Source organism: Oryzias latipes, chromosome 6 (genome assembly GCF_053564925.1).
Source record: "Oryzias latipes strain Hd-rR chromosome 6, Olatipes_Hd-rR_3.1".
NCBI lineage: Eukaryota > Metazoa > Chordata > Actinopteri > Beloniformes > Adrianichthyidae > Oryzias > Oryzias latipes.
In genome coordinates, this window is record NC_136242.1 from 3266958 (window position 1) to 3291990 (window position 25033).

Consider the following 25033-nt stretch of genomic DNA (forward strand, 5'->3'; position numbering starts at 1 on the left):
TGACCACCCCATCACCATCCAGGAGTTCTGGGCATCCCCCCGCCCCAACCCCTGGTACGAGCCAGGACCCCCCAAGGGAGACCCGCCCCGTGCTCCAGGCAGCCACCCACCGGCCCACGGTTGGTCCAGGAAAGAGCAAGGCAGGGGCCAGCCGCCCCCGCCCAGGAGGAGGTTACCCGGGAGAAAAGGGGGTCCACAAGGGGTGTTGTAAACATGCCCCGACCAGGCTCAGCCACTGTTGGAAATTTGGCGAGGCCCTGCACCCAGGGGCCAGGACCAGAACCCACACCACAGGGACGTGGACACCCCCCAGCTCAGATGTGATGTGATCCCTAGCTCTTGGTCTTGCCAGAGAACTCAGGGATCCCTCTCCCTGTGTGGAGAGAGGGCCGCCAGGCCCAGGAAGCCAGCACCCAGGGGACACGGCCGCCGTTGCCAAAGGGCCAGTACCCCCAACCAGGGATGGGGTAGGGGACAGATGGTCCTAGTTCCCACCTTCCTTGCGAAATGCATGTGTGTGAGGGTGTGTGTGTGCATTAGAGGTAAGATCTTAAGCCCGAGCCCGAAATTCGGGTCGGGTCGGGCACTAAATGACAATCATAACGTTCGGGTCGGGTCGGGCGTCTCTCTCGCTGACTTTTTTAATAAATATATTGTAATGGCTGCAAAGAAGCTCCTTAGGCGGGCGGTTGTCAAACAGCTCTTTATTAATCCTGTATGTCAGAACGGTTACCGCACGAACCGAAAGGCACAGCCAGCTTCTTCTTACTCAGAGGGAGAACGTTCACCGAACGCACACACACACACACACAGGTAGACCCCGCCCCCTCTATCCCACCAGTCACCAGCCCACCATTGATTGACATACACTGTGGTCCAGCAACTGGCAAAAAGAGGGGGGCGCCGGCCACCCGCAGCTCTGCGCACGTGTCGTGAATGTAATCTTCCCTCCGCAAGTCCGCATCTATTTTGTTTAGGGATCCCTGATATGGAGCAGCAAGAAGTCAAGGATAAAATTAAGACAGGGGAACTGAAAAAGCAAACACTCACCCCCTGCAGTATTTCTCCGCATTAAGCGAGTGCTCATCAAGATCTCTCTTTCACTTTCTTTGTCTGGCCTATTATTCTGTGTTCCAGCGTTATTTCATTGTGCAAATGCATTTATCATGATCATAAAAATATGTAGATTATTTTAACCTTAAATCTTGTGTTTTTTTCTGCCACAAATACTATGGGATAAATTGAAATTTCGGGTTTGCTTCGGGCTCGGGCCTGCAGATCAAGTTAATTGGTTGGGATCGGCTTTAATGCCCGCGGGCCTGTGTCGGGTCGGGCTGGATTTTTTAGGCCCGATCTTACCTCTAGTGTGCATGTATGTGTGTTTGTATTGGAGTGTCTACTCTACTCTAATCTCACCTTTAAGCAACTTAAAAATGTCAACTACTCCCTAACAGGTGCTGAATATCACAAATAGAAAATCTGTTCTTGTAATACTAATACTTTGTTGAAATTATTTACTGTTTCATTATTCTTCAATCTATTATTTCAAGTGAACAAGTAATACTAAGTAATTGTCTGGTTTGACCAGTCAATGTCTTTGGACCATCATTCCAGCCTTTTAATTAGAAACTGTTTTTATCATTTACGTAACATAGCAAAACTGCGGGCGTTCTTATCTAACTCAGTCTTAGAGATGGTTATCCATGCTTTTATTTCTTCTCGTTTAGATTATTGTAATTCTCTTTTTACTTGTTTTAATAAATCTGTTCTTAACCGTCTTCAGTTAGTTCAAAACACTGCTGCAAGGCTTTTAACAGGATCAGACAAAAGGGCACACATTACCCCCATTTTATCCTCCTTGCACTGGCTCCCAATCAAGTGGCGTATTGATTTTAAAATTCTAGTTTCAACCTATAGAGCTTTAAATGGACAGACCCCAAAATACTTATCAGACTTGCTCTGTCCCTACGTTTCCAGCCGTGCCCTCCGATCCTCAGATCAAAATCTTTTAAAGATTTTTAAGACCAAGTATAAAACCAGAGGTGACCGGTCGTTCCAGGGAATAGCCCCCAGACTCTGGAATGCCCTCCCTCTGTCCCTCCGTGTGGCCGACACCGTCGATTCTTTTAAAAGTCAACTGAAGACACTTTTATTCAAAAATGCTTTTAGCTGACTGGTTTTATTGTTAAATTTATACTACGTTTATTTTTCTTCAATTTAGTTTTGCTTTACATTATATTTAATTGATTGTTTTTCTGCTTTTACTGGATTGGATATTTATTATTGTTCAGCGCTTTGTCTGAACAATAATAAATATACAATCCATTGATTAAACATGAAAGGCGCTATATAAATAAAACTTACTTACTTACTTGCTAATAGGGAAGCCACAATCCTCATGTTTCCCCTTTGCACTGAGTTGTGGTGTAAGTGAATTTTTGCAGCTCTGCTGCATACCAGTATGTTTACGCCGAAAGTGTCAAACATTTTTGTAAAAAGTTTTTTTTTTAATTATGACATTAAACCAGGAGCCAACTGAAAGGTTTTTTTGATTATTATTTCTTTATTAGCTCATTTGAAAAAGGATTTTTCTGAATTTTGACTTTGTTGTTGTTGTTTTATAATACACAAATCATAATTAGAACCGAAACAAAACCATGACCCCCCCCAAAGAAGATCAAGTTTTGAACTGAATTGTGGCTATTATTGAGGCAAGCGTTAAAAAAGCTTCTGCATTCTGCCCCAAATGCATAAACACATAAAGACTGCTATGTTTCTCTCTCTTTGGATTGACTAACATGACATAAAACCGTTTCATTGGGACATTAGTTCAAAAAGGATGTGGGTCAAAGTGAAACCTTCTTCAGTTGTCGTCTTTATTATTGTAATTGTTATCTAAAGCCTTGAAAACTCACAGCAGAAGCCTTAAAACACCTAAACTAAGACAATGTACACGGAAAAGATCCAAAAAGATTCCAGAACCATTTTACATTTACATTACAGCTTGTGTTGTTAATTCTGGACACATTTGAAGTATTTTGTTGAGGTGTTTTACAGTTGGTTTGACTCGTTAGGATACTTTTGGATTGTTTTGAACCATGACTGGAACTTTAGTGCATTTTGAATGAGGTTGTGTTTTTATTTGGATCTTTCCTGTCTTGTATTGTCGATTCATGTATGATCAACCTGTCCACTGAATACACAAAAGCTTCAGGAAAAGATTGTTTTATATATGAAAAACTTACATTTCAAGTTTCGGACCTAATTAATAGAAATGTTCCATACACATTTTTTTAGAAAGATTTTGGTGTATTTGGATTTTACCGGTGCAAGCCAGAGGCAGAAGCACTTTCATGGCCTGCAGGAGCACCCCTGGACTTCCTGGAAACCTTTGAAGAGCTGAAAGAACAACATCATGGTCCTGGTTCTCCACAAACTCCACAAGATGAGCGGCACTGACTGAGAACACAAACACAAGAATGACAAATTAGGAAGTTTTCCTAATCCTGACAGAGAAAAAAGTTACTCAGTGCAGTTCTCAGAAACATTTAATGTGCCAGGAGCAGTGTGGGCTTCAGTGTCTTGCCCTAGGACACTTCCACACAAGCTGGGAACTGAACCTGCAATCAGAGGTCAACCGCTCTCTCTCTGTTTACCACATCGACAGCCTTAACCTTTGCCCTTTTAAAGCATTTCCTTTTTAAGCCAGTTTCCAACGCTCTGGTTTGTTCACCTGTGTTAAGCAGCCGCTGCAAAACTCCACAGCCGTGAAAGTGAACTTCATGGCTGGTAGGAAAAGTCTTCATCGCCTGGACCACCAAGCTAAAGACATCCTCCTCCTCCTCCTCCTCCAGCAGCAACATGGGAATCACATCTATTCAGGAACAGAGGAAGAAAGCATCGGGAAAGTAAACACAGTTTGATCAAACACTGAAGAACTAAAACATTAAGTCAGCTTTAGAAAATAGAAAGCAGGGCAAACTATTCTCAAAGTCCCACTCCAACATTTCTGTCACAGCAGTGGGTCTGGTGCAGGTGCACACCTGATGTGAGCAGCAAAGCCAGCGCCCGAAGTCCAACCATGGTCACATGCCAGTCTCTGCTGTGCTGAGAAAGCACCTTCAGGATCTGCCTGGAAAACACAGCAGCACAATCAGCATCTGGGCTCTAAGCCCACAGCTGCAGCACACGACAACAGCGTCTTTCAGAAAATGCAGGAGGTTTTTGCAATCAACACTAGTTTGTGACAAATGGATGACACTTGCTGGAGCAAACTGGAAACACAGACTGGCATTTGAATAGTTAAGATAAATGCTGGTTGTAATTCAGCCACGTGGAACTTGTAAATGGTTCCACTGCAACAAAGTCGTGTCTTTTGCTGAAGTTATCCAACTAAAGTGTAAAAGTCTGTTACTTCCAGGGCTTACTTGGGTTTTTTTTTTTTTACTGCCAGCAAATGTATAACACTGTCTCCTCTAAACATGTCACAACTTCAGCTTCCAAATCATTTCTTTGCATGACCCTTTAACACAAGCCTTTCATTATTATGGGAAGATTGGGGCACTGGGACACTTACTGGTGCACAGGCAGGACCTCCCAGTCTCTGGCAGCCTGCAGCGGCCTGGTTAGCTGCCCCAGTGTGCCGGGGCATATTTCTATCAGCTGACAGAATAATGACAAGCCCACCTGCAGGAACGAAAACTTTACTTCCACTTCAAATACACATAAAACACATTAAAGAAACACACTAATAGAAAGATTGTATCAATTAAATTGAACTCTTTTAAAAAGTGAAGCTGTAGCTGTACATGGTCTAAGCATGAGTGCCTACCCAATCGGACTTTCAGTTTGTTGTAATCTCAGTGTGTCGCCTGCGATAAGTTTGAGTAAACAGCGGTCACAATTCCCCACCGGCATGCCGGATAAGGCCAATACAGGTCACTTGTGCGTTTTATTTAAGATGCAAAGCAGGACTGAAACTCAGACAGATACACACCGCTTCCAGCACACTACAGACCACAGCTGCAGCGACTGCCACTGTGTCAGGACAGCTAGGGTGGGGTCTTCACACATGCTAATGACTGACAGGTCAATTACTTTGAACATTTTCCCCAGCATTTTTCTTATTTTTTAAGATCATTATCTGCTTAAAAAGAGAGAAAGAACCTAAACATCAAATTTGGAGAGGACGCCTGTCTTGAATTTAAAGTGGAATTGAAAGATGTTCCACCTTAAAACATGCAGGTGTGTGTGAAAACGACTTTCCTGAGGCACGTTGCAATGGTCTAAAAAATAACCTAAATCTGATAGTAATAGCATTAAATAATAATTCTATGAGAATGAATGAAAGTCAAACAGAATTATTTTAAAAACTACAATCCTAAATCAAAGCTGGACTTAAATGACGGCACCCCAAGAACGACAATGGAGACCATCCATGTGTGTCCACATTCTTGTCATCAGTCAGTGGGCCTATGTAAAGGGCTACAGGTAGTCCCTGTGCTGTTTGGTGACATGGTGTGTACCACACTCAACATGGACCAGAGGAAGCAAAGGAAAAGAGATTGGAAAGGAAGTTATTGACAAGCATGTCAAAGGTAAGACCATCTCCAAGCAACTTGATGTTTCTGAGACAACAGTTGCACATACTGTTCAGAATTTAAAGATCCATAGGACTGTAGACAACCCCCTTGTATGTGGGTACAGGAGGAAAACCGATGACAAATCAAAGAGTTGGCTAATACGAATGGTAATGAAAGAGCCCAGAAAAACTTCTTCAGAGATTAAAGGTTAATCAAGACCCACTCCAATGGAAATAATGTTTTTTGTTGGTGCTCTTGAAGCATTTTTCTGATGATGGTAATCCCAAAACTTTTAAGAGATTTTGGAGAGAAATCTGTTGGTGTGTGTCAGAAAGCTTGGTCTCAGTCATGGCTCATGGGTCCTGTAACAGGACAATAACCCAAAAACGGATACCTAAAAACACCCAAATAAGGCTAAGAGGAAAACGTTAGATCAGTATTTCCCAACCCCGGTCCTAAGGGAACACTGTCCACCCTTTTCTTTCAACCCTATTCTACTCAGAGAAGACCTGCCTTTGATGATGGCCATTATCAGGCTTCGGCAGAGCTTGAGGACGAGGTGAATCGGGTGTCCTAAAACAGGGTAGCATGGAAAAACAAACAGGACAGTGTTCCCCGACGACAAGGGTTGGGAAACATCAATAAATAAAGTATCAATTAAACACTGCGTTACTATTCTAAAATGGCCCTCTGTAAGCCTTGTCCTCAATCCTATAGAGTATCTTTGAAAGATACTGAAACATGCTGTCTGGAAAAACCACAGGAGCAGTTTGCTCACAAGGAGAGGGACAAAATACCTGTTAACAGGTATAAGAGTCTGTTAGACAGTTACAGGAATCGTTTGATCGCAGTGATTGCCTATATGGTTCAAAGTATTAGATTACTGGTACAAATTGTAAATCATCCTGTAAAGGCGTGGTTGTAAAGCAATATCTGACCTTCATTGGTTAATTTTCATTATACCATGGTCCGGGTGAATACCCGATTCTGATTGGCTGCTGGGTGTGCATTAAAACCTGATAACCGCACGGTGAAAGAAGAAGTTCCGGTCACCTAGTTTAAATGTTTTGTATCACTGCTCTGGCTTCTTCAAAACAACCTTTTGCTTCATCATTTGGACAAAAACAAGTGGTAAGAGGTGAACTTTCTCTCTGAACTGATGCTTCATTCAACCCATTGGAAAGATCAGCATATATATATCGCCGAATCTTGACTGCAGCGGTGGTCCATCACGTAACAAATAGTCCGCTTTTTGTGAGAAAAGTGATCCAAATTGGAAAAAAAACAAGAATTAAGGACTAAAAAACTGGTTCAAATGTATAGATTTTGTAAGTGACCATGGTATAAGCGGGTTAATGGCCTTGGAAGTGTGCGGTTATTACTTTTTAACGCACTTCGCGTCGGACGGTTCAGGCTTCCACGGCGTGCGTTAAAAAGTAATAACGCACACTTCGTCGGCCATTAACCCTTACTTATTACTTTTCTCAGATTCAAATTTCTTTGACCATCGAGCTTTTCTTTCAATAACGGAAGGGTAACAAAAATGTTGTCCACGTGTGCATCAGAACCCCACTCTGAGAGCTTAGACTGGTTGTGGATACCAGCTGATTTAAAAACTCCTGTTGATTTGATGGGGAAAGGCCTTGCATTACCTGCTGGACTCTCCTGCTGCTGATGTATGTGGACAGCACAACCATAAGAGGTGTGTGCACTTCTTTGTCTTTAAACAGTTCAGCTGCTGCAATAAAACAAAAGAAAGCTTGGATGAGAGAGCAGGACCTGACGAGGAGGAGGTAACATCGTGGAGGCAAATTCAGTCCAATCCATCACAAGTAAAGAACCCACAACGTAGTTTTTGGATCAAAAATGAAAAATGAAAAATTTACTGCCAATTCTGGAATGAACTTTGTTTGAAATTAAAAGTTTAAAGGATGTGGAAGTAAGTAAAATGTCTGTTTATTGGTCCCTGTTGTTGTTTAAATAAAAACATTAAAAATGAACATTTTCCTCTGCCATGTTTCTTATGATGGAAGACATGTATAAAGAAAATAAATTCAAACTGCATTTCTGAGTATTTCATGATTTGGTCATCAACTAAAGTCCCACTCTGATCCTCTTTTGATCTATTTTCAAAGCGTACTGAGTGGCCTTTTATTTATAATTATGCTGTTTTTAGCTCAATTCAAAATATTTGTCATAATCTAGGACATGGTTCCTGCAGAGCAGCAGGATTTCATTCTAAATTTGCTTCTGAGTTATGGGTGGGACCGTTGCAGAGCAACCCCCTCTTCCCATTGCCCATCTGTTCACAGTCTCTCCCACTAGCCTACAGACCCTCACAACCCCAATCGATGTAACCAAAAGGCGAGCAACATCGCCCGGCAATATGCAGCCGTACAGTTTTGATCCGGATTCCAGTCCAGTTTGAGAAATCAAAGTCATACGTGGATCTATTCGTCTGCAAGTGGATGCATCAGAATGGAGCAGAGCAGGAAGCGTGTGCCCCCCCCCCCCCCCCCCCCCCCCCCCAGTTTATTACATCTACATCACTATTTTACAAACAGCATTTTGTCATCTACTCCCAATTTACAAAAATTTGAACCCAAAAATACTCAAAAATATATGTCCTCCGTCATGAGAAAAAAAAAATGCCACAAGAACACCAAAACCATCGGATGTACGACTCTAAAATTCAGATGGAGACATTTGAAGGCAGACTCAATTCTAGTCGTTCTACATGCAGCTGTTATCTGCATGAAAGCCTGTGTTTTAGGGGAACTTTTCTGAGTCAAAACGAAGGTATCAGCAGGACCTCTGGCTGGAGAGCATTTCTGTTTTTTGGGTGTCGGCTTGATCTGAAACTGGCAGGTTGAGAGATGAACTAAAAAGACACATGTTTTGCCGGCATGCCCTTGAGCATCACAGGTTCAGAATGGGGGGTTGGATGTCCTTCAGGTGGTTCCGGGGCACGATGTCTGCTCACACGGGAGAGCAGAGTTGACCCTGTCGGAGGTACTAACCCTCAGACATGGATTCATTGGAGTTAAAGCAGTCCTGCTTTGTTTTTGTCCACTCATGGCAGTGGCATTGTGCCGTTACCATGGAAATGGAGTTTCAACAGGGATAAAGTCATTTTAAAAATGACCATTATTATTGAAATTATTGTAGGGGGAATATTTTCCAAATAGATTTCATAATAAAAGTACATCTAAGATCATAAACCCAAATAAAAAAAAACATCATGCAGACTTTTCAGGGACATTCAAGTCTTTGCTAAACAAACTATTTGAAATATTCTGTAAATGGGAGGCTAAGACGTTGATGTTTGTTTGTTTGTTTTCGTTTGGTGGTGTTGGGGGGGGGGGGGGGGGGGGGGGGTGGTTCCTACCGGAGTCCTCGAGCGCCAAGGAGAGCAGATCCTGGATGATCTGGATCAGCGTGGACATCAGCCTGTCCTCCTGAGGAGACTTCAGCCTCACCAGAAGTTTCCTCAGCCGTTCTTCTAATTCCTCCTGGTCGACCATGCTCCTGAAAGTCTCCCGGTACTAGTGCATTGGTCGAGGTCAGTCGGTCGGTGTTTCCCGGAGAACAAGACGAACGAAGAAGAGCTCGCGCTCACCGCGCCGTAGACGTTAGCTAAGCTGCTCCATGTTCCTGCAGCGACAGTGAGCCGAGCCGAGCCGGGCGGGGACGCGGTCCCTGAGTAACTCAGTGAGTTCCGGCCCTGACCTCATCCTCGAACCACTTTCTCTGAGAGAAGAACGTGTTCCTCCTTCTTGCGGCCTCGGAGAATCCGAAAAGACCGCGGTTCCTCTCTCTTCACAGGCGAGTTCCTGTTTCCACGCACTTCAATCATATGACTCGAGTCTGAAAAACACTTCCCGTTTACACAGGAGACTCACTGGCAGCTGTCCCACTGACTGACCCGGTCCGTTCCGGTCCGCCCTCCTCACGACGCCTGACAGCTTCGCTCACGTCCGCTCATCGTTTGACTTCATGACAGTCGGTAACGTAAAATGGTCAATTTAACAAAGAAAACTCAATAAAAAGACTTTACACTGACGATGCCGTTTCTTTTCTTATTGTTATTTTAGGCCAATTAAAAACCATCACCCTTCTTCCTGACAGTAATCCCTCCTCTGCTGAACAGATGCTAGATTTATTAAAGAAGTCTCCGTTTTCTTTTCGTTACCTGAAAGAGTAAACTTTTATTGTATTGCGCACTTACGCCCGGATTTACGGTAGTGTTGTATGGACCGTCAGTGGTCCAGTAAAGAAAAAAAACTATGCAGGTCCCAATGTGGAAATAAATTCATTTAGTCTTATACCAAAATTAAAAATCGCATTTTACAAATATGTTTTACGACAGAGTATTAGGGCCACAATAATAATAAGAAGAAATAGCCTAAAGAAATAGACGAGAATAAAGTCATAACTGTATTAGAAAAATATCAAAATTTTGATTGTAAAGTTGTAAAAAAAAGAGACAAGCGAAAAAGTTAAGACAATAGTCACAAAACCACAAGAAAGAAAGTAAAATATGATGAAAATGGTCGTAGAATTACATGAAAAAATTAAAAATGTAACAAAAATAAAGTAATGCACTTATGAGAAAAAAGTCAATATTTTGCTAAAAGAAAGCTGTCAATTTATTAGAAAAAGGGCTAAGCTTCATGAGCATATAAAGCCCTGCTTTTAAAACGAAAAAAGACAACATTTTATGAAAATAAAGTTGTGCAATAAAGTAATGAAATTAGAAGCGAAAGTCACCATTTTACGAAAATAAATGTGCAATAATGATGAAAAAGTCATACAATGATGTTTCAGAAATTAGTAATTTTACAAGGAAGGTGTAATGTTTTTAAAATTATATTTAGCTTTTCAAATTTCAAAGACACTTGAACATTTAACTTTGTTCTTATAAAATGTTGACATTTTTCTTCTAACTTTATGACTTAATTCTCGTAAGATGTTTACCTTCCCCCCACCCCCCCAATTTTGCGTCTTTATTCATCCTTACACTGTCATACTAACTACATTGGGAAGCCCAGTTTTCCTGTGTTTATCACATGAACCTTTGTATACCTGCAATTATACCAACCAGCAGAAGATCAGCAGCTAAATGCAAAGAATTTAAAAAAAAACCGTAATTAGCATTTGAACAAACAAGTGTTTCATTCTGTGTGGTAATGCTAGAAAACAGCACGACTAAATAGAAATTAAATATTTCAAACTTGAATGATTTAAAACATGGTGAGCAAATGTAGGTGTAAAAGATCACACAATTTGAGAGTAAAAACGAGTCAGTGAGTCAGACGAGTCAACCAAAGTCAGCTGGGTGACTCCCTTCTCCAAGTTTTAAGATACTCATACCTTTAAAAGTTCATTTGAGGTACGCTGCGCAGAAGCCACAAAATTAGGATATAAGTGATCCTTCCCCACAGAGGCTCTGTGTTCCTGTGGCCAAATAGCCGTGGGAAGGTGGATTTTGAATGCCTTTCCTTCTCACGGACAACCTGGATCTGTGGGGTGTCATTGACCATATCTATATTGTTTGATGAAGCCTTTGAAGATTAAAATGCGATAGAAAAAGATCCAATCGAGCACAGGTATCATCTCCTTTGCTAATTGGCTTTCACTGCATTGAAGCAACTCTCTCTGAGCCCTCAGTAGCCGCGGTTACATGGGCAGAATATCTTGATCGGATCAATGGTCGTGTTAAAATTCACCCGTGCACATGGGATCAGAAAATCTTTTTCCGATTAGAACAAACGTTCACATGGCTCACACTTTCGGTTGGAATGAATCATTTGGGCATGCGCAGTAGTGTAAAATCACCCGGATGAGGAAATAGGTCCCGTTGTAAACAAACCGCTGCCACATACATTTATTTAATGTAGCAGCTCGGTAATATACGAGACGATCTTCCAAACGTGCTTTTATTAATGTTATGAATATTATGAAGCGCCTGTTCGCTCATCGTTTTTATTTAATCCGTGTGATCAGTGCTGGAAGAAGGGTTAGGACAGGCTATCAACAAAGGCTAACAACATTAGCCTGATGGACACAAAATCCAGGACCATGCGAGAAACGCAGAAATCTGCATCCTGGCTGCATGTAAATGTCTGGGAATAACATCAGTCTTTATTTTGTCGGGACACAACTGGAAACACAAATCCACGTGATTGTTTGAACAGTTTCTGAGTGACATTTATTTCTGCTTCCCCAAACTTGCTGCGTGAGCTGGCGGTTCCTCCTGAGTCCTGCAGCCGCTAACCCAGAGCGGCGGGACGGCCCGCAGTCTGAATTCTCCCACACATCACAAAACAACAAAACGCACACGTAAAAAAGCATTCTCCTCCCATCAGACAGGAAGTTATTAATCCAGCTGCTCTGCTCACTCGGGTGCCAGTGGACCGAGTGAGCATCGGGGGGCACGAAGCGCTCCTGCCCCGCATGTCCCTCGTAGGGGATGAAAGAGAGGGGAGAGCCAGCGGGGCGAGAGCGGAGCGGCGCTTTTCACGGGGCGTCTACAGAGCAGCTGGTCGGTCCTGTTTGAGCTCCAAAGCTTTCTCTGGAGTGACACACCGTCTATGCGTGAGGTAAACAAGACCAGTAGTGACACACGATCGGAATGACCGTTTACATGAACAACGATCGGATAAACGATCGGTATAACCCACCTATCTCGATCGGAAAGAAATTTTGATCCCAACGAGTCTGACCGGGGCAGAGTATTCCGAATGGCGCGTTTACATGACGCATTTTCTTTCCGATCAGGTGTTCTTTCCGATTACTTTTGCCCATTTAAACGCGGCTAGTGTCAGCTGGTTATGTGTGATAGCAGTTCTTTGTGTTTATGTTCTTAGGTTGAGACTTCGGGAATGAAACCCTGGGACTTTGCTACACCTTCGCTCATGGTTCTTCTTGCATTTGGGTTCCAACCTGCTGGCCTGACCGTGACAGTTTACTGCACTTTGAAAACAACAAATCTTGTTCATTTCCTAAAAGGTGGATGAAAACTCTTTCTGTGGACTCTAGGACACAATTTTAGCCCCAACATTTGCCTGATACCCTTTCCACCCCTACATGCTTTAAAACATCTATTAACTGAAGACCAGGTCCAGGCTGTACTTTCTCCAGAGGCTGCGCTCATTTGACATCAGCCCCATTTTTAATGATAAGGTCTTTTTTGTTATATCATTTTCAAATGTACCTAAGACGGCACTAGAACATTTTAGGTGATGATTTTCTCTATTGCAATGAAAATCTTGAAAATGTCCTTGGCAAAAGTAGAATAGATGCAGTTTTTGTGATTTGAAAAAAAGAACTGCGTGTTCCTGTAAGGATTCGGTGGCATTGTTCTTGGTCATGTTTTTGGTTTTCTTTTTGTCACTCACTCCAGTTTCGGGTTCATGATCCACAGCTGTCTTCAGTTCAGTTAATTACCCTCAGCCTATTTAAGTGTCTTGGTTTCTGTTCATCCTTGTAAGGTTATCTGCTCTGCTGTGTCACAGTTTTGTTTCTCCTCATAGTTTTGTCATGTTTCAGTTTGCTAATTAAATGTTTTATTTCCTGTCACCAATCCTGGTGTCCTGCATTTTGGGTCCTCCACCACGAGTTCCTGACAGTTCCACAGTGGAAGTCGAAGGCGCTTGACAGTATAGGTACGATAACCATTCAGACTACAACTACCTTCTCCTAATGATGACGTCACATTATGTGATTGGCTGTACATTGGTCTGATGACGTTTAAGATAGTGATTGGTCCGCAGGTTTACAGACAATTACTGTTCCACAGGGCTAACACCGTTCTTTTACACGCCAACACCGACACGCTAACAACGTTGTCCGTGAGAGAGTTCGTCGTGGGAGCCGTTCTTCGTGACTTACAGTTCTTCGTGAGAAACACACATGGATGACTTATACAAGGAAATTTCCCATTACATATCGAAAGGGACTTATGATAGCCTCACTCTCAATACCAAAAATCCTGAAAGCAAGAAGGCTGCCATTCGAAAGTTATCAAAGACTTACACTGTTAAAAGTAAGAAACAATGTGACTTGATGTGTTGAATTTACGTTGTATAATTAACACGTAGATACCACTGATTAATTTATAACCGTTTAGTACCATTAGTCATTTCACAGATACTATAATAATGCTCTCTTTTCTGGTATAGTAGATGGGCACCTGTATTACAACTCTCAGGGAAACCTGCATTTGGTCGTGTTTCAAGCACAGGTTGGCGACATTTTTAGGAGTTGTCACGACAATCTTGGCAGTGGGGGTCATGACGGAGAACATTGGAGCAGGTTTTTGCATCCTACTATTGGAAAACTTTACGGAAGGATGTAAATAAATGGGTAAGATTTTTTGACCTCTTGAACTATGTGTTCCTACAAATGATAATTTGAAGATTCTGACTGTGACTGCCCCTTAAACCTGATAAGGTATTTGTTAGTTAAAATTAATTTAATACCCTCCTTCAAAGGTTGATGAGTGTCAGCATCATGAGACAGTAAAAACTGTTGCTCCTCTTCTTCATTTCATTGAAGTTCAGGAGGCTTGGAGTGTCCTTGGGATAGATTTGATTGGTCCCCTTCCTACCACCGCAAAGGGCAAAAGGTAGCACTGAATTTTGTAGCGTGTCTATGTATTCATCCCGAGTTAATATATGCATTTTTTTAATTTAAATTAAAAAAAAACAAGAGACAGTCGTGGAAACTAATTGAATCTCATGTTGCAGGTTCATTCTGACAGCCACAGATCTTTTTACCAAGTGGGTTGTGGCAAAGTCCCTGTACAGTAAACCCTTGTTTTTTTCGCGGGGGTTACGTTCCAAAAAGAGCCCGTGATAGGCAAAATCCGTGAAGTAGAAACCTCTATTTTTTTTACAATTATTATACAATTAAATACTCTATTTTACATTGAAAAGAAAGAACAAACCATTTTACAGGCTCAAGCATTTGTTTCATAAATCAAAAATACTTTAGAAACGTTTTTTTTCAACAAATAGCTTCTGTACTGTACTGTCAAATAATCATTTTAATCATCAATGTGAACAGAAGGCGGAGATAAGCCCCGCCCACCGCGACCCGAGTATTGGATTAAACGGGAAAAAATTTAAAATGATTATGAAAAAAATACAAAGTACAGTGGGACAAACAGTGACTCATGTGTATTGCACTGCTCTTCAGACTGAACCGCTGCATCCTGACTCCGCTCTGCAGTGTTTTCTTGTTTTGAAGCCTGCGGTGCAGCTGTGTTTGTTCAGGAGAAGAACATGGTGAAAGACAGATGTCACTCTTTTTTCTATGGGTTTTAGAGAAACTCGAAATTGCAAGATGATTTGCACGTACGTGTTGTAAAAATAGGAAGCTGTTTTACATACGTGTACATATTAAACTGCAACGTTATTGACGCACAGGTAGAGAAGAAGCGGAGTGACTTTTTAGCAAATCAGAATGCAGAACACAATGCACGATGCAAATCCGTGAAGTAGCGAAACCGTGAAAAGTGTAAGTTATAGCAAGGGATCACTGTATACCAAAACTGCAACGGGGGTGTCAAGAAAAATTGTGAATATTTTACTTGACTTTGGACTTATGCAGAGGATCATTACTGATCAAGGGCGGGAATTTGTGAATGAGGTATAGCTAGCTATTTGAAAACATTGTATTTGTGACATAGGATATTTGTTATGAATTTTACTTTATTTGTAAAGGCATAACCTAATGTGTCTACAGGTCAACCGTGGTGTTTTTGGGTGTGAAACATTGTATTACATCCGTCTACCATCCCCAGGCCAATGGACTGGATGAGCGCACCAATCGAAATATAAAGACTGCGCTTGCCAAATACTGTGGGGAGGATAAAAATGACTGGGACCTCTATCTAAGGGGAATAGTGGCAGGCATCAACACATCTAAACAAGTAACATTGTGTAAAAATGTGTGAGTGAACCATGTTCAGCAAGACAGAAAAAGTGTATAATGATACGTACGTATGAAAATGATTTTTTTTAAACAGAGATCAACCAGGTTCACACCCTATTGTGCCCTGTTTGGAAGACACCCTCACACAGCAGGTGTGATAAATATCACACAAGACACGGGGAGTGACAAAGATGTTGTTGTGGTAGAGGAGACTGAAGAGCACTTGGAGGCCAAGATTGCAGAAGTTGCTGATTTGCATGCAAAGGTAATGGTAAAAGAGAAATACATGCATCTAAAATGCAATGTTTAAAATAGCCATTGCATATGTATTTATATTTTCGCAGATTTACCAGAACATAAAAAAGGCACAGAAGACACAAAAGAAGGAATATGAGACGAGGAAAAAACGGAATATGTAATCGTTCATATTCAAAGTTGGCGATGAGGTGCTGAAAGCCAATAAAACAAAGGAAGGACGAAAAGGAGGACGTCTGGAAGCAAACTGCTCTGGACCGTATGTGATCGCCTCCATTTCAGAAAAGGGCGTGGCGACCCTGTCAAATAGAACAGGTCTAGGTTCTTCAAAAAGGCTAACATAGGCAGCCCTTTAAAAAAAAACAATTAAATGAATTTTTCTAAAAAGTTCCCCAACCCAGGATTCCAACTCCACAACAACAGAAGCCTTTTCTAAAGTTCTTCTTGCAGTTGTTGACATCACCAGTCACTTCTAGGTGATTGATGTTGGGGCAGGACAAGTGACGTTGGGGCCGACCCTGCAACTCCACGTTTGGTCAGACGCTCCACAGTGGATCATTCAATCTTCTGTCTCCAATGAGTCTCTGTGTCTTTGTGGCAGAAAAAAGATTAGATGCAGTCATTCTCTGGGTGCCTCCTTCCCACAGAGAGGTGCATCTTTAACTACAACCTCTCCCCAGCCCGGCTGGTTTAGAAGAACTTTGATGCCTTCTGTGCAGAGGTGTCATTATCAATGCCTGGATGAAGTCCACCCAGACGTTGTTGAGCAGAGTGTGAGGGCAGCATGTGCTCCTCACAGCTTCATCAGGTCTTCAGCACCACAGGAACCTGCAGTGACTGAGGCTGTTGGCCTCAAACCGGTTTGTAGCTCTCCGGCTGAGAGACTCCTTCATGATCCACTTTCCTGCAGAGGGAGCAGATCCATGGCAGAATCATGTTTCTGTCCACCAAGCACTGACCCACAACACCTCTTTTCAGAACCGCCCCTAAAACCTTTAACACTTGTGCTATCCTATGACCCCACCCTTACATTGATGTATTCTCCCTACCATGACAAAGGTGGATAAAGGTGAAGGGATTTCATGTAATCCATGGACACCAGTGAAGATCACAAATCATTGAAGAAAAAAGGTTCAGAGCACTGTCTAGTGGGTCTAGATGACCCAACTCCCAATGTTAAAGTGCCTTGGATAGTACAAGGGTTACGTCTTTTTCCAGCTGATTTTGTTCCATCAACAATTTTTTGCTATTTATAAAATGATGGATCCACGGAAATAAGCCTTTGCTGCCTCCAATAAAGTACCTTGGAATTCCGCAGGCAAATGGCAACCTGGAGCTGGCAACAAGGAAAGCTGCAACAGCTAAATACCTCCGAGTAAGGCAAGTCCTGAGAAGCCAGCTCAATGGCAAAAAATAAGACCCAGGCAATAAACAGCTACGCACTGCCAGTTATCAGATACCCTGCAGGAATAATAAGATGGTCAAACGAAGAGATACAGACCACGGATGTAAAGACACGAAAGCTCCTCACCATGGATGGAGGGTTCCATCCCAAATCCTATGCTAAGCTAAGCTAAACCTATACCTAATCTATCAGTATTGTGCAAAATTCTTGAATCTCTTGTGAGTTATTAAAAGACTTTTTATTTTCCGATTCAATCTTGTCAAAATATCAGTCAGGCTTTAGAAAAAAGAAAAGCACTGTCACAGTTGCAATGAAGATGATAAATGATATTGTTGCTCTTGACAAGAAATATTGTGCATCGCTTTTTATTGATCTGTCAAAAGCATTTGATACTGTCGATCATGGTGTTTTAAAGATAAGACTTTGTCAGGATTGTCAGAGCAAGCAGTTGATTGGTTCTCTAATTATCTGAGTAATAGAACCCAGTGCATTAAATATGAAGGTCTATATTCTGAATGTGTTACTGTCCACAGGGGGGTTCCACAGGGTTCTATATTAGGTCCCCTGCTATTCATTATTTATATCAATAATTTGGGACTAAATGTATCGGATGCTAATATGCATTTTTATACTGATGATACAGTTATTTATTGCTGTGGATCAACTCTTGTTCAGGCAATTGAATCCTTGCAGAAACCCTTTGGTGCTGTCCAGCAATCTTTTCTTCAAATAAAATTAGTTCTCAATGCTGATAAAACCCAGCTTATGTTGTTTTCTAATTGTAAGAAGATGCCTCATACAGTCAATTCCCACAGTGTCCACTCTTGAAGGAAACAACACAGAGGTGGTTCATGAGTATAAATACCTTGGTGTATTGATTGATGACTCCCTCACTTTCAAACCTCATGTGGAGAATCTTGTCAAGAAACCAAGACTAAAATTGGGTTTTTATTTTCGAAACAAGCTGTGTTTTTCGTTTGAAGTAAAGAAGTGACTTGTAGCTACGACTTTCCTCTCTGTGTTGGATTATGGAAACCTGTTTTACATAAATGCTTCAGCTCAATGTCTTCGAATGATTGACACGGTTTATCATTCTTGTCTGAGGTTCATCACTAATTGTAAAACAATGACACATCACTGTGAGTTGTATTCTCGAGTGAGTTGGCCTGCCCTGGCCATACGGAGGATTCATTGGTACACTTTCATTTATAAGGCACTGCTTGGACTACTGCCAACCTAGATCTGTTCCTGTCACAGAGAAGGGCTGATTCTTATTCTCTTCATTCACGTGATCATGTGTTGCGCTCTGTTCCATTTGCTCGCACCGAACTGGGCAAAAAGGCTTTTGGCCACTCTGCACCTTATGCATGGAACATGTTGCAGAAGGCCTGGAACTTGACAGTTGATTTCCTTGAATGCTTTTTTTTTTTTTTTTTTTTAACTTGTCCTGTCCAACAGCTGGGCAGTCAGATGAGAGCTGAGGGTCTCTTGGGTTGGACATATTTTACTTTAACAAGAGGGGTTATTAATCTTCAGACAAACCAAAGGTATGTCTGAATAAACCCCTTTTGTAATTGAGGCCAAACTTTATTAATTTCAAACATGTCTGAAAATCTTTGGTGTTGGACCGGACGGAAAAGGAAAGAGGGGAAGAAGAGAGAGGGACGTTAGAGAGAGGGGGGGTAGGGGGTGATAATAGGAGGGGAAGGGGGATAAGACCATGAAGCAGCATAAAGCAACAAGTTTACTGGTTGTTAATCATTATGGTAAGGTTTAAATGTAAAAAAAAAAAAAAGGGCGGAGCCTGTCCACACACACACTCAAATGTTATAAACACACCTGTTAGTTGCAAAAATGTCCACCTGTCGACATGTACACAAAACAGATAGTGTTCACACGCATACTTATGCCTTAAAACCAACTAGTGTGAAATATTTCAGTCATTCAGTCTGTTGAGCTAACACCTGTGCTCAGGTGAGTGTTTATGTTCTTCTAAAATGGATGGTGGAACGTGAAAAGAAGGAGGGAGAGTGCCCAGCCATCCCCACCCCAAGACCCCCACCGCACCAGCAGCGGCAGCCGGAATCCCCCCAACGCCACACGGGAACCGGCAGGGAACAACCGCCGCCCGGGCGACCAAGCCCGCCACCCAGGCCAGGGCCAGCAGGGCCGCCGCAAGGCCCCCAGAGCCAGAGAGAAGGGAGGCACGGAGGGAAAGAGGGCGCCGCCCCAGCCCAACCAGGAGAGCAGCCCCCCCGCCGCGCCGGGAGAACCCAACGCAGGGCCCCACCGGAGAAGGACGCCCACAGCCCCAGACGAGCACCCCACCACCACCCAGGAGTTCCGGGCATCCCCCCGCCCCAACCCCAGGTACGAGCCAGGACCCCCCAAGGGAGACCCACTCCGCACTCCAGGCAGCCATCCGCCCGGCCCACGGTTGGTCCAGGGAGGAGCGAGGCAGGGGCCCGCCGCCCCCGCCCAGGAGGGGGGAACCCCGGGGAAAAAAGAGGGCCCACAAGGGGTGTTGTAAATGTGGCCCGACCAGGCTCGGCCACAGTTGGAAATTTGGCGGGGCCCAGCACTCAGGAGCAAGGACCAGAACCCACCCCCCAGGGACACGAACACCCACGGCTCAGATGTAATGTGAACCCCCCCACCGCGCGGAGAGAGCACCGCCGGGCCCAGGAAGCCGGCACCCCGGGGACACAGCCGCCGTTGCAAAGGGGCCCGTACCCCCCACCAGGGAAGAGGCAGGGGACAGATGGTCCTAGGTCCCAACTTCCTTGCAAAATGTGTGTGCGTGTATGTGTGTTTGAGAGAGTGTGTGTGTGCATGTGTGTGTGTTTATGTTGGGATGTATATATTGAGGGGGGAGGGGTGTGTGTACTAAGGGGGGTGCGGTTAAAATTGGCGGGTAGGGCACTAAGGGGACATCTCCTGATTACTCACAGTGACGTCCCCTCACCCTCCCCACCAAGGGGCCCTAAATGTCTAAGGTGCGGTTAAAATTGGCGGGTAGGGTGCTAGGAGGACATCCGCTGCTTGCTGGCAGTGATGTCCAAGCACCCCCCCTACCAAGGGCCCTACATGTCTAAGGTGCAAATAAAACCGAAAGAGGGGGGGCCCACTCCATACGGCAACCACAGGAGGGGGGCCACTGCCTAGTAAACCCCCCCCCCCCCCCCCAAGGCTCATCGCAGGCTAAGCCCCCCACCCCCTCACCCTATTATGAGGTTATATGAGGAAGGGGGTAAGTTGGGGACAGATGATAGACTGTCCCCCGGTGGTCAAACAGCCGTCCCCCCCCCCCCCCCCCCCAGCAAGGGGGCCAGGCCCGCCCCACCCCCGGAGGCGCAGACACCCCAGGCCCAGCACCACCACCCCCACACAGAGAGGGGAGCCAGAAAGCGCCGCCCCCCCCCGGAGCAAGCCCAGGCCCCCACCCCCAAACGCCGGCCCTAGAAGAGCTCTGGTCAGGCCTCGACGGGACCAAGGCAGCCAACCGGCATTCCTTGAATGCTTTTAAATTTAAACTGAGAGGTCTCAAGGCTGACTCCATAACATGCACTTGTTTTTCATAATTGGTTTGTTTCCTGTTATTTTGCCCTTTGTAATTATGTAACTATTTTAGTCGCTGCTTCCGCTTGGGCAGGACTCCCTTGAAAAAGGGGTTTTTAAATCTCAACGGGACTTTCCTGGTTAAAAATAAAATTGGTTTCTTTTTTTAACTTTGAACCCTCAGGTACCCACATTTAGAAACAAGACAACTTGTCAGTGTTTTTCTAAACTGAATGCTTCGTATACAAGCATCTATGCTTTAAATCAGAAAGTGTTTAGGCACTTTTTAATTAGGTCTTTGACACTAGAGAATGTAAAATGTGCAGTAAAAAAAAAATAAACTTCATCCCTTTTGTTTCCCATATATGTGAACTTGTATAAAATCTGAGAATCTATTGCAAATATTTTAGTGAGACAAAACAGCTTGAAGATGTAAGAATCATATTTATTTAAGGAAGGTGAGGGACACAGTCTGGTTGCTGGCGGCGTCGGACACAGTCTGGTTGCTGGCGGCGTCGGACACAGTCTGGTTGCTGGCGGCGTCGGACACAGTCTGGTTGCTGGCGGCGTCGGACACAGTCTGGTTGCTGGCGGCGTCGGACACAGTCTGGTTGCTGGCGGCGTCGGACACAGTCTGGTTGCTGGCGGCGTCGGACACAGTCTGGTTGCTGGCGGCGTCGGACACAGTCTGGTTGCTGGCGGCGTCGGACACAGTCTGGTTGCTGGCGGCGTCGGACACAGTCTGGTTGCTGGCGGCGTCGGACACAGTCTGGTTGCTGGCGGCGTCGGACACAGTCTGGTTGCTGGCGGCGTCGGACACAGTCTGGTTGCTGGCGGCGTCGGACACAGTCTGGTTGCTGGCGGCGTCGGACACAGTCTGGTTGCTGGCGGCGTCGGACACAGTCTGGTTGCTGGCGGCGTCGGACACAGTCTGGTTGCTGGCGGCGTCGGACACAGTCTGGTTGCTGGCGGCGTCGGACACAGTCTGGTTGCTGGCGGCGTCGGACACAGTCTGGTTGCTGGCGGCGTCGGACACAGTCTGGTTGCTGGCGGCGTCGGACACAGTCTGGTTGCTGGCGGCGTCGGACACAGTCTGGTTGCTGGCGGCGTCGGACACAGTCTGGTTGCTGGCGGCGTCGGACACAGTCTGGTTGCTGGCGGCGTCGGACACAGTCTGGTTGCTGGCGGCGTCGGACACAGTCTGGTTGCTGGCGGCGTCGGACACAGTCTGGTTGCTGGCGGCGTCGGACACAGTCTGGTTGCTGGCGGCGTCGGACACAGTCTGGTTGCTGGCGGCGTCGGACACAGTCTGGTTGCTGGCGGCGTCGGACACAGTCTGGTTGCTGGCGGCGTCGGACACAGTCTGGTTGCTGGCGGCGTCGGACACAGTCTGGTTGCTGGCGGCGTCGGACACAGTCTGGTTGCTGGCGGCGTCGGACACAGTCTGGTTGCTGGCGGCGTCGGACACAGTCTGGTTGCTGGCGGCGTCGGACACAGTCTGGTTGCTGGCGGCGTCGGACACAGTCTGGTTGCTGGCGGCGTCGGACACAGTCTGGTTGCTGGCGGCGTCGGACACAGTCTGGTTGCTGGCGGCGTCGGACACAGTCTGGTTGCTGGCGGCGTCGGACACAGTCTGGTTGCTGGCGGCGTCGGACACAGTCTGGTTGCTGGCGGCGTCGGACACAGTCTGGTTGCTGGCGGCGTCGGACACAGTCTGGTTGCTGGCGGCGTCGGACACAGTCTGGTTGCTGGCGGCGTCGGACACAGTCTGGTTGCTGGCGGCGTCGGACACAGTCTGGTTGCTGGCGGCGTCGGACACAGTCTGGTTGCTGGCGGCGTCGGACACAGTCTGGTTGCTGGCGGCGTCGGAAAGAAAAAAGATTTAGCGCACTGTCTAGTGCAGGCGTCACCAACCCTTGTGGCGCCCGCAGGGAATGCACCCCCAAATCTTTTTTCATTTATTTTTTTTAATTGAAGCAAATATTCAACAAACAATCACGGCATGTCTGTCAATGATAACAATATCAATTCTGAGATAAAAGTAGACAAATAAAACAAATATGAAAACAAATAAAACTTAAAAAAAGAATCAATGAAAACAAGGGTCTATTACAAAAGTTTCAATAGATCAAATAAATTACACAATGTCTGGGCATTCTTATGATTCATGTAATGTAAAGATTTAGAGAATAGGTTGAGATGGTTGAGTAATCCATTAATGTGAGGTTTCACCTTTATGAATTTACAAGTATGAATAAAATGCTTTCAGTGCATTAATCAGAAAGTCCAGATTTTTGTCAATTAATTGCAATTGAATTTTAATTGTATTCCAATTTAAAGGGTTAATGATGATATTTTTGAGTTTAAGACAATTAGGAAAAGAAGACCAAAAATATTTTACATGAAAACATTCAAAGAAAAGATGTTCCACAGTTTCTACATCATTTCCACAAAAGGCACAAAGATTACTATCCCAGTTAAAGTGAGAATGTAAAAAATGATTGAAAGGGTAAATATAATTTAACCGGAATGCTCCAAAAATAGCATTGCTTATATAGAAAATCAATATATTGTGGCGATATGGGGGTTAGCCCCGCCTTCAGCTTTTAAGACTCATTGGAAGTGGGGAATCTTGGTTGTGTCAAATCGCTCACCATAAGTGAGGGAGCTGTGAGCAGAAGTGAGGCTAATGCTGTTTGGCTGCTGGTGGGGGTGTTCAAAATAAACAGACAGATATGATTGTCTGCTAACTTATGTGTCGTTTTCAAGAAATTGGGGTTGTGCTTTGCATGGGGCACGGGTAGCAGGCTTGGACATGTCAAGTGTGGCCGCTACCGAGTAAGACGATAGCGAACTAAGACTCGGGCGCAATGGTACTGGCCTGGATAATAGGGGGTGGCTATTCAGTTCTTGCTATTGGTAATTGATGCACTTTAGTTCTGCTATCGTGAAAAATATGGCAGAGTATGGAACAGCCTGAAGCTTGAGAATCCGCGTTCCCGCCTTTGAGAAAAAGGCACGCATGTGTGTTTGAGGAGGAGAAGGGAAGGGGAGGGGTAGTGGGTGCAGGTTGCGAGGTGAAACGTCGCATGGAGACCATTGCACAACACCTGGATCATCGGGTGGCTTAAAGTACTCAGCTCATTATAATAAAGTCATTCTTCACTAACTATTGCGCACATTTTTAATACTTGTCTGTATTTTCCATATACATTTATTTTTACGGTTGTTTAGTTGGTGATAGTAACATATAAATAAATACAGCAGGTAATGGACGCTGGAAAACAGCTGCACTTTTTCAGACCATAAATAAACTATAGATCATTTGTTTATAAAAGTATAGAGGATTTTGGAGGATTTTTAATGTTGGTGTTACACAAAATTAGAACAATGCCAAATATTTTAGGAGTAATCCAGGACCAAAGACACACACAGGACCTGAGACTCTCACAGATCATCACACACCAAGAATAAATTAACTTATTGCTAAAAATGGTGTCAGGAGTTGAGCTCTAAGAAAATGACAAAAGAGCAAAGAAAACAGAATAATTTGATTTATTATTTCTAATTATTAATATTTCCTGGCTTTGTTTGTTCATATTTCCATCATTTCACAGAATATATTTATTATTCTGGATTAATATTCCTGTCTGTTTTTATTCACATTTATGTTTAAAAAGATAAAGTTAAGTTGAAGTTTTAAAAGTTTAGCTTTAGTGTGTTCAATAAATGTTTGACCCCCCCCTGTAATATGAGTCTAGAAAATTCATGCATGTTTTTGTGTCTAAAATGAGCAAATAAAAATAGGGCACACAAAATGACGTCCTCAAATTGCGTTTAGTGGCGCCCTTCTCACCACTTAGTGCCCATGAAATAGCCCTCGGCCTCAAAAAGGTTGGTGACCCCTGGTCTAGTGGGTCTAGATGACCCAACTCCCACTGTTAAAGTGCCCAGGATAGCACAAAGGTTAACGCAGGCCATGGAAGCCTGAACCGTCCGACACGAAGCAGAGGACAGTTGCTTCCGCGAAGTGCGTTAAAAAGTATTAACGCACACTTTGAAGGCCATTAACCTGCTTATACCATGGTCACTTACAAAAGCAATAAATATTAACCAGGTTTTAGTCTTTAATTCTTGTTTTTTTTTTCGATTGAGATTGCTTTCCTCACAAAAAGCGGACTATTTGTTACGATCCGCTGCATCGCGTAACAAATAGTCCGTGTTGCGCCGCACCACCACAGCAGTCAAGATTCAACGACATATATTTGCTGATCATTCTGATGGGTTGAATAAA

General features: G+C 44.1%; 1 protein-coding gene and 2 long non-coding RNA genes across 4 annotated transcripts in view; 2 read left to right on the forward strand and 1 right to left on the reverse strand.

Annotated features, from left to right (window-relative positions):
- The window catches only part of lrrk2 (leucine-rich repeat kinase 2), a 60435-nt gene extending 50958 nt beyond the window's left edge, over positions 1 to 9477 (reverse strand). For both annotated transcript variants that reach the window (XM_023955455.2, XM_078948231.1), the window contains exons 1-6: positions 8971 to 9477; positions 7235 to 7320; positions 4577 to 4686; positions 4044 to 4132; positions 3734 to 3874; positions 3325 to 3459 (exon numbers count right to left, since the gene is read on the reverse strand). In XM_023955455.2, coding sequence (XP_023811223.1) covers positions 3325 to 3459; positions 3734 to 3874; positions 4044 to 4132; positions 4577 to 4686; positions 7235 to 7320; positions 8971 to 9106 — 697 coding nt within the window. In that variant the 5' untranslated portion in view covers positions 9107 to 9477. The remainder of the gene's footprint in view (positions 1 to 3324; positions 3460 to 3733; positions 3875 to 4043; positions 4133 to 4576; positions 4687 to 7234; positions 7321 to 8970) is intronic.
- On the forward strand, positions 9268 to 9645 carry LOC144992381 (uncharacterized). The gene is made up of 2 exons (XR_013656275.1): positions 9268 to 9407; positions 9476 to 9645. It is a non-coding gene; the product is annotated as an uncharacterized LOC144992381 (long non-coding RNA).
- A 2806-nt stretch (positions 9646 to 12451) lies between these two features.
- On the forward strand, positions 12452 to 17930 carry LOC111947506 (uncharacterized). Its single transcript, XR_013656274.1, has 7 exons — positions 12452 to 13249; positions 13384 to 13629; positions 13766 to 13949; positions 14142 to 14211; positions 15333 to 15519; positions 15616 to 15786; positions 15866 to 17930. It is a non-coding gene; the product is annotated as an uncharacterized LOC111947506 (long non-coding RNA).
- Positions 17931 to 25033: the final 7103 nt, after the last annotated feature.